At 38.8% G+C, this 14,318-nt stretch overlaps 1 protein-coding gene across 1 annotated transcript in view; it reads left to right on the forward strand.

The window, feature by feature from the left end:
* Positions 1-14,318, forward strand: part of atp1a2a (ATPase Na+/K+ transporting subunit alpha 2a) — a 95,205-nt gene that overhangs the window by 30,863 nt on the left and 50,024 nt on the right. Inside the window, exon 10 of the mRNA XM_038279243.1 lies at positions 822-931. Within this exon, the coding sequence (XP_038135171.1) occupies positions 822-931 (110 nt within the window). The remainder of the gene's footprint in view (positions 1-821; positions 932-14,318) is intronic.

Below are 14,318 nucleotides of genomic sequence, written 5' to 3' on the forward strand. Positions count from 1 at the left end.
TTTGTCCACCTGCTCAAATTCATTTGTCCAACATTCCCACTGCCAGAAAACATGGCCGTTTACACTGCTGCTCGCATTAATTTAGAAGACGTGTGCAGTGGGTGGCCCAATCAACAGTTCTTCCCCTGCATCACTGTTGCCACAGAGCCAATTAAATGTCGGCCTCCTGGCCCTGAAGCATATATCAGGCCAATTTTTTTTTCAAGAACCCTCAAGCAACAACCAAAAGGTTGGGCAGAAAAGGAGCGTTTGTTCCATTCATAATAATTAGCCCTGACTACCCTGCCATCCTATATTAAGGAGCCAGCGGTTTTAAGAGGAGACCAACCAAAGTTGGATTTTATTTTTATTTATTTTTTTTGCAACTGCTGCATGTTTTTATAAGGCTTCTTCTTCTTCACAGTGGTCACTCTCAAAAACTCCAGCTACTGTATCCACTTTCTGTCTGTCTACACAGTAACAGTGACAGTGAGTACTCTCACAAGCAGGCAAATATGAAAAATGAATGCAGCAGACTGCAGGTCATTTTTTTATTTAAATTGGGTGGATAGTGCTCAAATTTTCATACAACAAATTCCCTATCAGCTCTTATTTTGGAGGTATTCCAGGTAAAAAATGGATCTAATTTTCCAGACTGGGGGACTGAAAACTCTTTTCGGTCAGGGAAAAACAATTTTCTTAACTGAAGTGACCCCGACTTATGTTATTTAGCTGCAATATCTAGTGCTACTCTGTGAACCTAGAGATGATTCTGGTGAATAAATACTGGATGAGCCATGTTTAAAGAAAGCCTAACACAGCTCCCTCACCACTGCTCCCAGGTTCTGGTTTTGACAAGACCTCTGGTACTTGGGCCTCTCTGTCTCGCGTGGCTGGTCTGTGCAACAGAGCCGTGTTCAAACTCGGACAGGAGGAGCTCCCCATCATGATGGTATGAACATTCATCGCCTTCACCTACACCCTCACAGACACACACGCATACACACACATGCTACAACAGAAGTTTTCCAAATGCTCCACATCAAACTGCAGGCTCATGAATTATCTCAACTCTCTACAGCAGTGGCGTGCAACCCATTTTGTTTAATGCAAGGCCATCATGAGCCATTTCTTTTAGATATGGATCAACTAATACATGCACATAATTCATGAGACATGATTTTTCCTACAGCTTTGCCAGTAGGGTGAAGTTAACAACATAAGGGGAACATCAGGTGAGCTGTCGCTCAAGAAGAGCCTTGTTAAAATAAAAATTTGATCCAAAAAAGTGAAAGAAGTGGTGGATAAATATGCAGCTTGAACTTGAAGATGTGTGCAGATTCTTTTTAAATGATTAAACTTCATATTTTGATCATTTTCTAGAGTGGAGCCAAAGACCATTCATGCTAAATTAATGTTCTTCCTTCTCCTCCAATTTGGAAATTATATCATCAGTAGAGGAGGGTAATATCACAACAATACCAATTTTAGCATTTACAGCTCTTATAAAATGAAACAAGGTCAAGAAGGTGAATATAACATGACATTCCATTAATTATACATATTGTTTGCATGTGTAACATTGCGATTTCAATCTGGATTACCTGAAATAATTAATTAATTCATAAACTTAGACTTGGACATACATTCTGATTTACTGCATATATTTAATTTTTATTAAGTAGTAACTTAAAAAATGTTCATCATTACTTCTATACAGTAAATATCTTGCCATGGGTTTCTGTCATCTTTCCCTTTCTTGTGAGATTTTCCTTCTTATCGTGTTCTTTCTGTTTTCTGATTATGGATTCATGGCGCTCAGATGGATAGCTATAGGTTCCAGATGTGAAGATTAATTCAACCAAGTTTTTACTTCCACATAATGTTACCATGAAGTCTCATCTCTGCCCACAATGTGCCACTACTTGTCCAGGGTTTGTTTTAGATAGAGCTACACAGGTATTAGATCTTCACCACACTGCAAAAGACACTGATTTGATACACAACTTGTCATACAATATAAACGAATCATGGCCTCCAAGCTTTCAATAACTATTCCCTCTACAAATATTCAGTGATGGGCAGTAGAAGCTATTAGTTTAACTACATTTTCCAGTAGCTTGACCGTAGCGTTGCTGCTTTATTTATCAAGTAACTTTCCTGTAGCGACGTTATTGTTTTGATCAAGTAGCGACGTAGCGTCCACAAACGCTACAAAATCCAGGGCATAACTAAGAAATGAAACCAGGTTTTCTATTTTGAAGCAACAATCAGCCACAAAACTACTGTAAATAGCAGTTTCAGCTGATGCTCTTATAAGTTGCGTAGTAGCACAGGCACACTCAGTAGGGTTAAACAAGCGCACCCTTTCCGAGTCTGTCGTTCTATTGGCTGGAATGGTTGCTAGGCGACGATCCAACTGCAGTCCGAGAGAGCAACAAAATTCCGCAAGCAGAGCCTACGGGTTTGCGAGCGTATCTGAGACTCGAAAAGAGCGCGGTTTGTGCGCGACGAGAAGGAGGCAAGCGAGAGAAGAATATCTGTGCAAGAAGCATTAAATCTGAGAGAAGAAACAAAGATTTGAGAGAGAAGAGAAAAGATTTGAGAGAGAGCGCATGTTTGGAGTGTGAGCATTATAAGTTTTGAGTGCAAGAAGATGAAATTCTTTTCTCAAATTGAAATGATGTGCTCTTGCATTATGGCAGGATAATTCTCCCATATGTGCCACTAAGATACTCTAATTAGAGAGCAGTAGTGAAACTTCCATATTGTATTTTCATGGCCTAGTTTATCTGACAGGATGTTTACATTAATCTGTTTTTAGGCTTTGCACAGATAAGATTTTTTATTTATGGAGGAACAGCTCTACCGTATATATAAAATAAATACATAAAAAAATAAATGCTCAATAAATAAATAAATAAGCATTCAATTAATTGCCCCCAAAAATACAATGAATAAATATGTAGGTAGAAATTAAAGTATATGGTGAGACATAAATATATGTTTCACTTAATTACCTTCTTTATTTTTTCACCTTTTTTGTAAACAGTTTCATTTGTTACTTGAATCGACTGTTTAATTGAGGTCTGAAGAAGTTTTCTCTAAGGGAGACCCTAAAGAAATAAGATGCCTTTTGTAGGGTTTTGTTTTCCCTAGAGATGTCCATTGAATGCAAACTCATAGCCATGTCTCGATATGTAGAACACTACACAGTACCTTTCATTTGGTTCTAATAACAGCAGATTGTTTACTAGTTTGTCTACTAGTAATTACTTCACTTTTTATTTTAATATGCTGATCATAAAGCAATTTTTACACTGATATGTCATTGGCTGATCTTTAATAAATATTTTAACCATTGTATCAGACTCATGTTGAATTGATATTAGGTTGGTACAACGTTAAGTAGCTTCTGATGTAGTTAAGCTACTTTTAACACATTAGTGTAACTTAGCTTGCTATAATTCTTTAGGTGGTAGCTTTTGTGTAGTGAAGCTTAATTTATTGTAGAGTAACTGATAGCTTAGCTCACTACACTGAACAAGTAGCTTGCCCAACACTGCAAATATTATTTAAGCTTTTCATATTACCTACAATTTATTAAAGGAAAAACTCCAACCAGTCACCTTGGCAACATCAAATAACGCCACTTCCCCCATAAACTTGATATCCCTTGCAGCAAGGACTGTCATCAAGTTTTTAGTAATAACTGGCAATGAGTCTGTTACATCACTTGGAGGAAAATGACACAGTTTTTTTTTACCATATAAATATTTGAATTCTGCCATTATGGAGGGCTTTGAAATTTTTAAAGCGTAAAGATTTTAATTTTGGAACTAGACTGGGTTGTAAATAAATAAAACTTTCCTCTTTTTTGTCGTTCAGATGTTAACACACTAGATCATCGCCATGCTCTGTAATCCAACTATGCTTACCTAAAGGCACAAACTAGTGGACAAAATAGCTTTTCAGGATTTTCTGTAAGGCTCGCAGCAGTAAGGAAGAGAGACTAATAAACTTGTATCACATTTTTTGTCTGTAGGTATTATCTTCTTTTTCTAAAATAGTGTTTTATTTATTTATTTATTTTGCAATATGTAATAGAACTGGAGGCTAAATAATCAGTTCAGTTACCAGAATGTTTTCCCAAAGCTGGGGGATCATCTGCTGTTGATGTTTTTGGTGACAAATGAGGTAGACCTTTATATTCTTTTAAGTCACCTGTGGGGTTTACTTTGATTCATGGAGTCATTTTTCCAAATCCCTTTTTCTGTTAAAACTCTTAAATCTAACCTTTTAACTCAGAAGCATCGGAGCTAGTGAGGCTTCTGATGCTTCAGGGCACACTCACATTCCCGATCCGGTCCAAAGGATTGCAAAGCTAATAAAGTCCATACCTTCTCTTAGTCCTCTTTGCTTTCATGCAGATATTTTTAGACAGGGTATAGACATGGCTTCACTGTTTTCACAGACTGGGATATTAACCAAAATTAAGGTCTATTTTATTGGGTTTCTTTGTTATTTTGCTCTTCGAAAATGCAGTTTTGCGCCCGCTCTTCACCATTCCACGTAGCCAAAGGAGACAACTTTTTTCGGATTAGAGCTCTGAATTTGTTTTTCAGTCTTGTTTTTCTCCTAAATAAATGATAGGCTCTTATGTCACATCATCTATTCATGCTGTTTTTACCCTGACCTAGCAGGAATTCACACTGTAGGGTCTGGATAAACTGTACTAAGACCTACAGTTACAACTATTCCTGGAGTTCTAGGGTCAGTTTCTAAAAATAATTAAACTTAATTAATCTCACACTGGAGAGATCCACCTCTGCATTTGACCCATCCCCTTGGGGAGCAGTGGGCTGCCATTGTGCAGCACCCTGGGAGCAGTGTGAGGTTAAGGGCGCCACTCTGACTTAGGGAGTCAGAGTGGCAGTCTGTGGGAGTGGGGCTTGAAATCAGAACCTCTGTCACCCAAGCGTAATGCTCTAACCATTAGGCCACCATTGCCCCTAAGAGAGTTCTGGATTGGGTTCACACTGATGTCATCTGCTCTAAAAATTGGAGCCATGGAAACTTAAAAGGATTCCAAATGCTTGGTGAAAAAGCAGCCTAAGACTTTTTCCTAGGTTGTTTCGTGACTGTCTGGATGAGTGATTCTGGAAAATGTCTCTCTTTCTTTAGCATCTACTTCTGAATGTTCTATGTGAAGATTTTATTTCATTATTTTGTTCAGACAAAATGAAAACTATGATTTGAAACTGCCAGTTGTAGTTATTTATGTAATCTTTTCCTGATAATTTAATGTGTTTGCTAATAAATCTGGGTGTGACAATAAAGCAAAACACTCCAAAACTTGTTTTTATTTCTAAGCACAAAACTTTTTAAATATAAATAGGCTTTATTTTTGTATTTCATAGAAAATCTGCTGGAGGTACAAAAAAAAAAAAAAAAAACATCAGACAAATGTCAAACATTGAACATTATTGTTTTGGACTCAGTGCCAGAGCCAATTATTCACATTTTAGTTCACTTTAACCTGTGAGCCTCAGATCTAGGTCACAATCACACTTTCAAGGCTCAGTTTAGTAAATATGTGATCTTGCTTTTATAGTCTGGATTTATTTCTGATTGTTTAAAAACATGTTAGTCTGACAAGTCCCTTGGACCTTATGTGGATAAAACAAGGTTTGTCCAATCGCTGTTCAATAAGGGACTTGTCACTTTTGGGTGGAGGATTTTGAGGACCCATATGCAGAGATCAGGAGGCTGAGGGGAATCTTGTAGATTTAATCACAGAACTGAGACAAAATACAAAATACAAGAACCAAAAGACCAGAAAACGTCAGGTAAAACTCATGTGGGAAGCCAAAGATGAGGAAGCAACTAAACAACAAGAAAGATCCAGCATTGAGTGACTACAGAGGAGGAGTATATAAGGGGAACAGAACAAAGGATGGACTAATGAGCTGAATATGGAGCAAGTGTGAGTGAAACTAACTAGAAAGACTGCCAGGATATAATGGGGGAAAAAAAGCAAATAAACAACAAAAAAGAATAACTGATAATACCATCCATCCATCCATCCATCCATCCATCCATCCATCCATCCATCCATCCATTATCTTACACGCTTGTCCCAATTGGGGTCGCGAGGAGTGCTGGTGCCTATCTCCAGCAGTCAATGGGTGAGAGGCGGGGTCCACCCTGGACAGGTCACCAGTCCATCGCAGAGAATAACTGATAATTGAAAAAGAAAAAATATGAGTCCCCAAAGGGGAGAACCATAACAGGACTAGTACTGCCATGTCCTATGTGACAAATGATCTGTACACGTGTATTAACAGATTTTGGAATTAGTTAACAGGTTGTATATGTCAATAACTGTGCTATGTGTAGCACAGTTATTGCTCTGTTTAGTTTTCATAAATGTCATGGGAAACAAAATATGCATAGCTCCTTTTAAGCAGGGTTGATAAACACCACCTTGTGTTTTCCTAAAACCGGAAACAAAAAAATTTATATTGTACCATATCTAAAACAAATAAAAAATTAGAATCCGATTGACCTGACCAATTATCAATGCAGTATCTGCCTGTTTAGTTATTTTCATTTTTTTCCTCTGATGTTCATCCAGTCTTTCAGTTTTCCTAAAGGAAATGAACAGTGTTCTGTAAATAAGTATACGTGCATTGTATTTCAATACAGCAATCAAAAGATTTACAGTATTCTTCTGTTGACTTATTCTAATTTTCAGCTCAAATTCACACTTGGTGGCATTCCTATAAATACGCTCACACTGAATAATCTTGATAAATATGACATCAGTTTTAGCACACTTCTTTAATAGGTGCAGAAATATGTTATGGATTGTTATTCTGTTAAAAGATCAAATTATTAGTCATTTTTCTTTTTTTCAGAAAGAACTCACCAACTTTTACTAACGATCTCCTAGTATTTTATGCTCTTTAGTAAAGACTGCAAAGGCTTGATAGCAGTCTGATCCACAGCCATACATAACAGTTGGCAGGAGGTGCTTTGTCACACATCCATCCCTTTTTTTCATGCCAGACTCATGCGGAGTGTTTGTTGCAAAAAAGCTCAGTCATAACCACACGGTTCCAGTTAACAAACTCCACACATTTAGTTTGGGGATGGTTGGAGACAAAAGGTTTTTCACTTGAAAACCTTCCCAAACTACTGGATGGTGTCTTGTGGTTCTAATGGAGCTTTGATAACCCCCCTGATGTTAATCTATGCTGCAGTTTTAGACTCAGTGTCAGCTGTTTTTTACCTCACTAAACAACCCGCTCTCTCTGTGTGTGTTGTAGCAACATTAACTTTCTCCTTGTTTATTCAAGGGAGCTACCATCCTACAGCTTTTAAATGCAGGCCTTCCTCAAAACACATGAATTGAATGGAATTGAATTCCCTCATCAGCGTGTTATTCAGCTCCACAGAGGGCTGGTAATGAGGCATTCATTTGATTCAGGTGTGTTGAAGAAGGGATTCATCAAAAACTTAGTGGATCATAGCTTCCATAGAGTGGATTTGGACAACCCACATTTGTTTTAACTGTTATTTTATTGATATGGTTGAGTTTAGGTAAGTAGCTGTTTCTTTGTAGTTATGTCCTGACTTATGAAGATTTAAAAAAATCTGCTTCCCTTGAATGTGTTTGATCTTTTGCATATTTTAGAGAACGGATAAAAAAAAAAGATTAATTTGACATATACTTATTCTTTATATCTAGAATTCAACACGTCATGGATTACTGATAAGAAGTTCTCACCTTCCAGTTAGCTGTGAAAAATAGACAGATTTTTTTATGAAAATACTTTGATAATGTTGAATTTTACAAGGGATGTAAGAATGTAGTGCTTTACCTGAAATTTTCTTCAACAAATAATATAGCTCATTTAAAGCTGAAGTCTAAGTTTTTATAAATCACTTTTTTCGTCATATTGGCTAAAACTGTCCCTATGCCCAGACAGCAGTACATGTGATATGTAACCTGTGAAAAAAACTGCTTCAATTGGTCCCGCATACTGCCTGTATTTCAATCTGGAAAGAATAATTCGGGACGAGTCAAAACAACCAATCACAGCCAGAGGAGCGTCTGATGGAGTGTCAATCACAGCTCCCCCCCCCTCACCGCTTAACCTGCCGCAGCGCCCGGCTGCCACAGTTAGGAGGACGCGCGTGGAAGTCATGGCGGAGCGAAAGCCACCAGCGAAAGAGAAACTGCCCTTACTGCCCCTGCCGACAACTGCTTACACGGCAAACTTCGGTATAACCAGCATCTTATATCTAGCTGCTTGGAGGAGAATGTTATCGCTCTTACCGGTTCACACTCCATGCCGCGTACGCTGCTTGGACGCTTCTGGTCGCATGCGGTAGCCGCGCAGATGCTGTGAGAGGGGTGGGGCTTGGAGGTGGGGCATGAGTGAAGCAGAGAGGGTGGGGGAGTGGCGTGAAACCTGTTTTTCTTCAAATTTTCAGTCGAAGTCTGCTCTCTTCTCAATGTTACAGACTGCAGCTTTAAAGGTAGAATTTCTTCTACTTAATTGAAGCAACACAGTTTAACTTTTAGCCACTAGGGGTGCTAGACCTGTAACTTTGCAGCTTAGCACACCTGAAAGCAACTGACAACACTGCATTCTGGGACTGTGTCTGAACAATTCATCCTAACCCCTAAATCCCTCAATCACTACATAGAGTGGGGACTACATAGTGCACTTTATAGTGAATTCAGTTAACTGACCATTCGGACAGATGATTCTTATCTTATTTTATTGTTTTATGTCTGTGTAACTTGTAAATATCTTATTACTAATTTATTGCACTTTATACTGTTTGTTGTACAGCACTTTGGGCAGATATAGCTGTTTTTAAATGTGCTATAGAAATAAAGTTGACATTGAGATGATCGTCTACTTTTCGCTCCCCTTAGTCACGTGACTACAGCTCCCCGCATGGTGTCTGCGCCATCTTTGTTCTCTCTCAGCCCCAAAGCAAATCCCATGATCCTTTGTGAGGAGAGCTCTTGAAAAGCATTCTGGAATATATCTGCTCGTCGAGTGACTATCAATGTACACTACTTTTTAATGTGCATTGTGGGAAATTTTGTGTCCACTACTTTTTCACGTACTAGACGATGGGTCACTCATATAAAATGGCGTAACCAGGATAAGGTGCTCTATATAGTGGTGAATTTGGACATAGCTTCAATCTGCCTCACATATTTTGGACTTTTATTGCAAACCGCTTTGGAACAACAGACTGTGAAGCAGGGCCGTCACTAGGTTTGAGAGACATGGGTGGCTTAGCCCCTAGGTAAGATATTGCGCGCGCGTAGCGCGCGCCGAAATTTTTTCAGTGCACTTTCTAAGGCGCTGTCTATAAATTCATTATTTTAAGAGCAACATACCTGGGAAACACTTCCCTCACTAATGCTACTTCACCAACTAAACTACACCAGTTAAAATGTGCTAAATTACAAAGAGTAAATGGTAGGTGCCATGCATTACTGCATAAATGGAAGAAGGCAAGTGGTTCGCCACTCATCATAATGGAAACCTTCTACAGAAGACAGTTGTCTAACCAACAGACTCCCAACATCTTCATAAACCCTTAACCTGGCCATTCATCTTTCCCCATCTCCCCTGCACCCACAACCTGTCAGGAACCCCTGTCTGCTTTGCAATAACCCCGTTTCTGTGTGTGTGCTTGGTGTGTGTGTGTGACCTGGACTTTGGCATGTCTTTCTCTACACCTGGCACAGAGAGAAACACATATATGTGAGGAACTTAATAAATGCAGCATTATCTTTGATAGATTTCTGCTTAATCTAAAGTTTAACCACAAAATACAAGTTGCATAAATGGACAGTAGGCAATAGGCAATAGCATCATTGCAAAGAAGGATATCCTTGAGACTTTTTCACATCAGTCTGACAAAGTTTTAATGCAAATAAAGGAAGTATTTTTAAGTACAATGTATTAATGAAAACACAAAATCAACAGTATATGAAACGTACAACTTAGAACTATAGTCAACCCAAGGAAGCACTACCATATCACACAGTGTCGCCCTATCAGACTGGTGGCACATAGATATGGGAGAATTATCCTGCCATAATGCAAGAGCACATAACTTCAATTAGAGAAAAGAATTTCATCTTCTTGCACTCAAAACTTATAATGCTCACACTCAAAACATGCGCTCTCTCTCAAATATTTTCTCTTCTCTCAAAAATCTTTGTTTCTTCTCTCAGATTTAAACAGATATTTTCTATATTATCACAGATATTTTTTCCTCTCGCTTGCCTCCATCTCCGCTCTGCACGGGTCTCAGTTACGCTCTGCTTGCGGATTTGTTTTGCTCTCTCAGACTGCAGTTGGATCGTTGCCTAGCAACCTTTCCAGCCAATAGAACGACAGCCTCGGAAAAGGTGCGCTTGTTTAACCCTACGGAGTGTGCCTGTGCTACTACGCCACTTATAAAGCGTCAGCTGAAACTGCTATTTACAGTAGTTTTGTGGCTGATTGTTGTTTAGAAATAGAAAACCTGGTTTCATTTCTTAGTTTTGCCCTGGATTTTGTAGCGTTTGTGGACGCTACGTCGCTACTTGATCAAAACAATAACGTCGCTACAGGAAAGTTACTTGATAAATAAAGCAGCGACGCTACGGTCAAGCTACTTGAAAATGTAGTTAAACTAATAGCTTCGCTACATGTAGCGGCGCTACTGCCCATCACTGCTCCTGTGACAAAACTATTATAATGATGCTAGTAGGCTACAACAACATCGTGTGTTTTCCCACACCACTGACTTTGTTCACCATGGTAACGTAATTCCTACTGAATCAGACAAGCTATTAGGCCTATATTGTCTCTTTCCTCACTCCAGGTAAAGTGAAGAAAATGTAAACCGCTGACATCAAATGGCAAACTCACCGTATGTATCTGCACGCAACCATAACTTTCCTAATCAAGCTCGATGACTGTGTGGAGATTCAAAGGGCGCGCTGTTGCTGCACTGCACAGCTGCTATGGTCCAGTTGATGGCCGTGTACCACGTGACGTGACGCTGGACGCGGAGCCAATGAAGGAAATGAATATCCTAACGATATTAATAATTGTATAAATAATTGTGTTTGTAAATAAACTAACAGGAACTTATCTTCAGATTTACTTGCCTTCTTGGTGGCTCGTTTTCAGTGCTTTACTGCAATTGTTTGGGGTTATATGGAAAAAAAATCAATAAATAAAAAAATAACAATAAAAATCGCAAAATAATTATGGGGTGGCTAATACCAACGAAGGGATGACTTCAGCCACCCTAAAATAGGTCTAGCCACGTCCCTGCTGTGAAGTCATGGAGTCACTTGTCTGATCAGGTGTCAGGTATCTGTCTGGTTGCCTAACAACAACTTTATACCACTTGCTACATTGATACATGCTGTATATTTGTCACAGTGAGGTTGGAGGTTTGACAGGACGGAAATGTAGACTGAAGCTGAGGGAGTTTACTTTAAGTTTAATTAACCAAAAGTTCCACAGAAGCAAAAATCCAAAAAATATAAATAAGAAAAAAATCAGAAAAACGCACAAAACCAAGAATACTCACAACAAGAGCGGGCAAAGAAATGATGACACACCAGCCAAGAGTGACTGAACAGTCGGAGAATAAATGGGAGAGACAATCAAAGACCAGACTAATTAGCAGATTGGGAGCAGGTGTGAACAGAGACAAGAAGGGAGCTAGGGAAAAGGAGACTGACACAAGAGGGCAAACAGGAATTATCCAAGAACTCAAATACAATCAAAAATACCTAGAACACAAGAATCAAAATAACACCAATGAAAACTCAAAATAAAACAACAAAACCATGACAATATTGACCTGAAAAATTATTTAATATATCTTAAATTAAGCAAATTCTTAGACATCTGGGATGCAGAAGATGCTATAATTCACATTAAAGTCTATAAAGTCTGTTCTACACACACCTGGCCTACACTCTTAACCTTTTCTCAGTTATAAACACACACACAGAGAACCTTCCAATACACTCAGAGAAAAGATCTCACCCGTACGGACACACAAAAACATGCACCGCTGGGTGGGTAAGTCAATATTATCCCAATGTTCTACCAGCCGCTTTCCTCCAGCCTGTGCTTCATTGACCCGAAGGAATTCTCAATGTGGCTTGCAGTTATTGGATTACAACTTCTTCTGTGAGAGGACAAACGTCTCTGTTGAAGTCTGTCTGTCCCTCCTGGTGCCCGGCTTCCTCCAGGCAAAAAAAACTAACAGATGTGTCTCATGACAGCAGTCAAACTCAGCAGTAGAGGTACCGCCGCCATTACTAAAACAAGTCCCCATCTGCTCGTGTGAAGACAGATAAATGGAATTTCCCTTGATCTATTTATTCATTCATGAAAAGGCACAAACAAGGACAAATCTCGCGGAGCGCTTGTCCTTGTTTCACGGCTGTTCATGAATGAATAAATAGAAACAAAGAAATTTCTTGTCCAAGTCGAAGTCCCTGTTGTATTTATGGGCGTCAGGTCATCAGTTTAGCACTTATTTTCAAGGACTGCTGTTATCATCCCTGAATATTTGTTAAGGGAAATTATGTTTATTAATAATTTTTATCTATTGAATATTTTATATTTTTATAAAACGATAAATCTTAAAATATTGCACATAAAAATGCAAACTTTGAAACCGCCCAAAAGCAAAAGCAAAGTGGAGTCATTTAGAGTTTTAAAAAGAGATTTCTTGACATTTGTGTTTTACATGACTCAGTTTTAGGATAAAAACAGACATTTAGAACAGTTTTGTAAAAATTTAGGTCAGTTGTCGTCCACAGAAGTATCCGTTATTTGTCAGTTACAATTTTATTAATTAATTAAAGACTGATCTTAACCTCTTTCCTTGGAAATGCCACATCCTTTTATAATGATGTATTCATAACAGCTGAAATCCGTAGCATTTACTAGGGAAAGTCTGCAAAGTCTGTCAATCATCCATATCCACACCCCTTAGGTAATTGCAACCCCAACTGCAAATCTTTCTTTGGTAGCTAGATCTGGAAAAGCATGGCTTATCTACAGTACAGGCTGTATTCTTTAGCTTGAATCCAGATATAGTTTGATTCCTGCCAGAGATTCTCATTTAATCGGTCTAACATTTAGTTTAGCTGTTTTGCTCAAAGGTCCCCCACCACAGTCTCATCTGCTTAACCGGCCTGTATTTTTGGAAAATGTGTTTTTCCAAATGCTCCTAAGAAACCAAACCAAAACAAAACAGAGGATTTCACAAAAGGGGTTGATTTATTCAGAAAATAAGTTAGAACACTCTAGATTGTTTTCACAGATTAGTTGATTTCTGAAGGCGAACTATTTCTCTGGATCTTCTATAAGGGTATCAGAGAGAATGTAAATAAAAATAAATATTAAACTCATTGCACCGTTGATGTCCTGTTATGATCTTGGCACTGAATTCAGCTGGATTACTCATTTCATTCACCTGCCTAGCTCTGCACATTTTCTCATTACCGTTCTTCTTATCCACCTGCTCCAGCTTCTATTTAATCAGCCATCTAACCAGTCATCAGTGCAAAACGATTCTTGAGCCAGTGGTGAGAGTGTTCCATTATTACCTTAGTGTTTCTGATTACCTTATCCTGACTTGTTCTAACTCTCAACCACTGAGCCTGCCTGTTCCCCTCTGGACTCCTGCTGGATTCTGCCTGTTTGCTGAACTTGGAGCTGTTACCTGGAACTGACCAGATTTTCCCTTTGGAACCTCTTTGGACTTTTGATCTCCTGGTTCTGAATCCTGAGCACATCTTCTACACTGGCTTTGGCTTCACACTCTGGATTATCCTGCCTTCCTTCAGGCCTGATCTCCTGCTGTTTTCTGTCCTCTGGGACTACAGCGTCTGGGACTCTATGGGCGGTACCCACCGTGTGTTGTTTGACATCCAACTGGAATCAACCTTTTGCTCTGGGCATGGACTAAACTATAAAACAAAGGTTCCTGCCTTAGACATTTTTACTGTAACTGCAGATCCGCCTTTTTTGAAGAAATGCTTTTATATTATCTGACTGTCTGTCTGCCTTAAATACTGGGTCCCCTGTTCTGAGTCCTGACCATTTTTTTCTGTAGTTAGCAGTTTGGCTGTTGGCTCAGCATAAAATTATCCATAAATTCAAAGATACTTCAGGCTTTAGTGTGACACAGGTAAAATAGTACCCTTTTGAAGACATGGCATTTGGACCGCTGAGTCTAAAAAACAACTGATGAGGTTCTGATTCCTTCAGGTC

Source organism: Cyprinodon tularosa, unplaced genomic scaffold (genome assembly GCF_016077235.1).
Source record: "Cyprinodon tularosa strain WSP-4 unplaced genomic scaffold, ASM1607723v1 ctg102, whole genome shotgun sequence".
In the NCBI taxonomy this organism is placed as follows: Eukaryota; Metazoa; Chordata; class Actinopteri; order Cyprinodontiformes; family Cyprinodontidae; genus Cyprinodon; species Cyprinodon tularosa.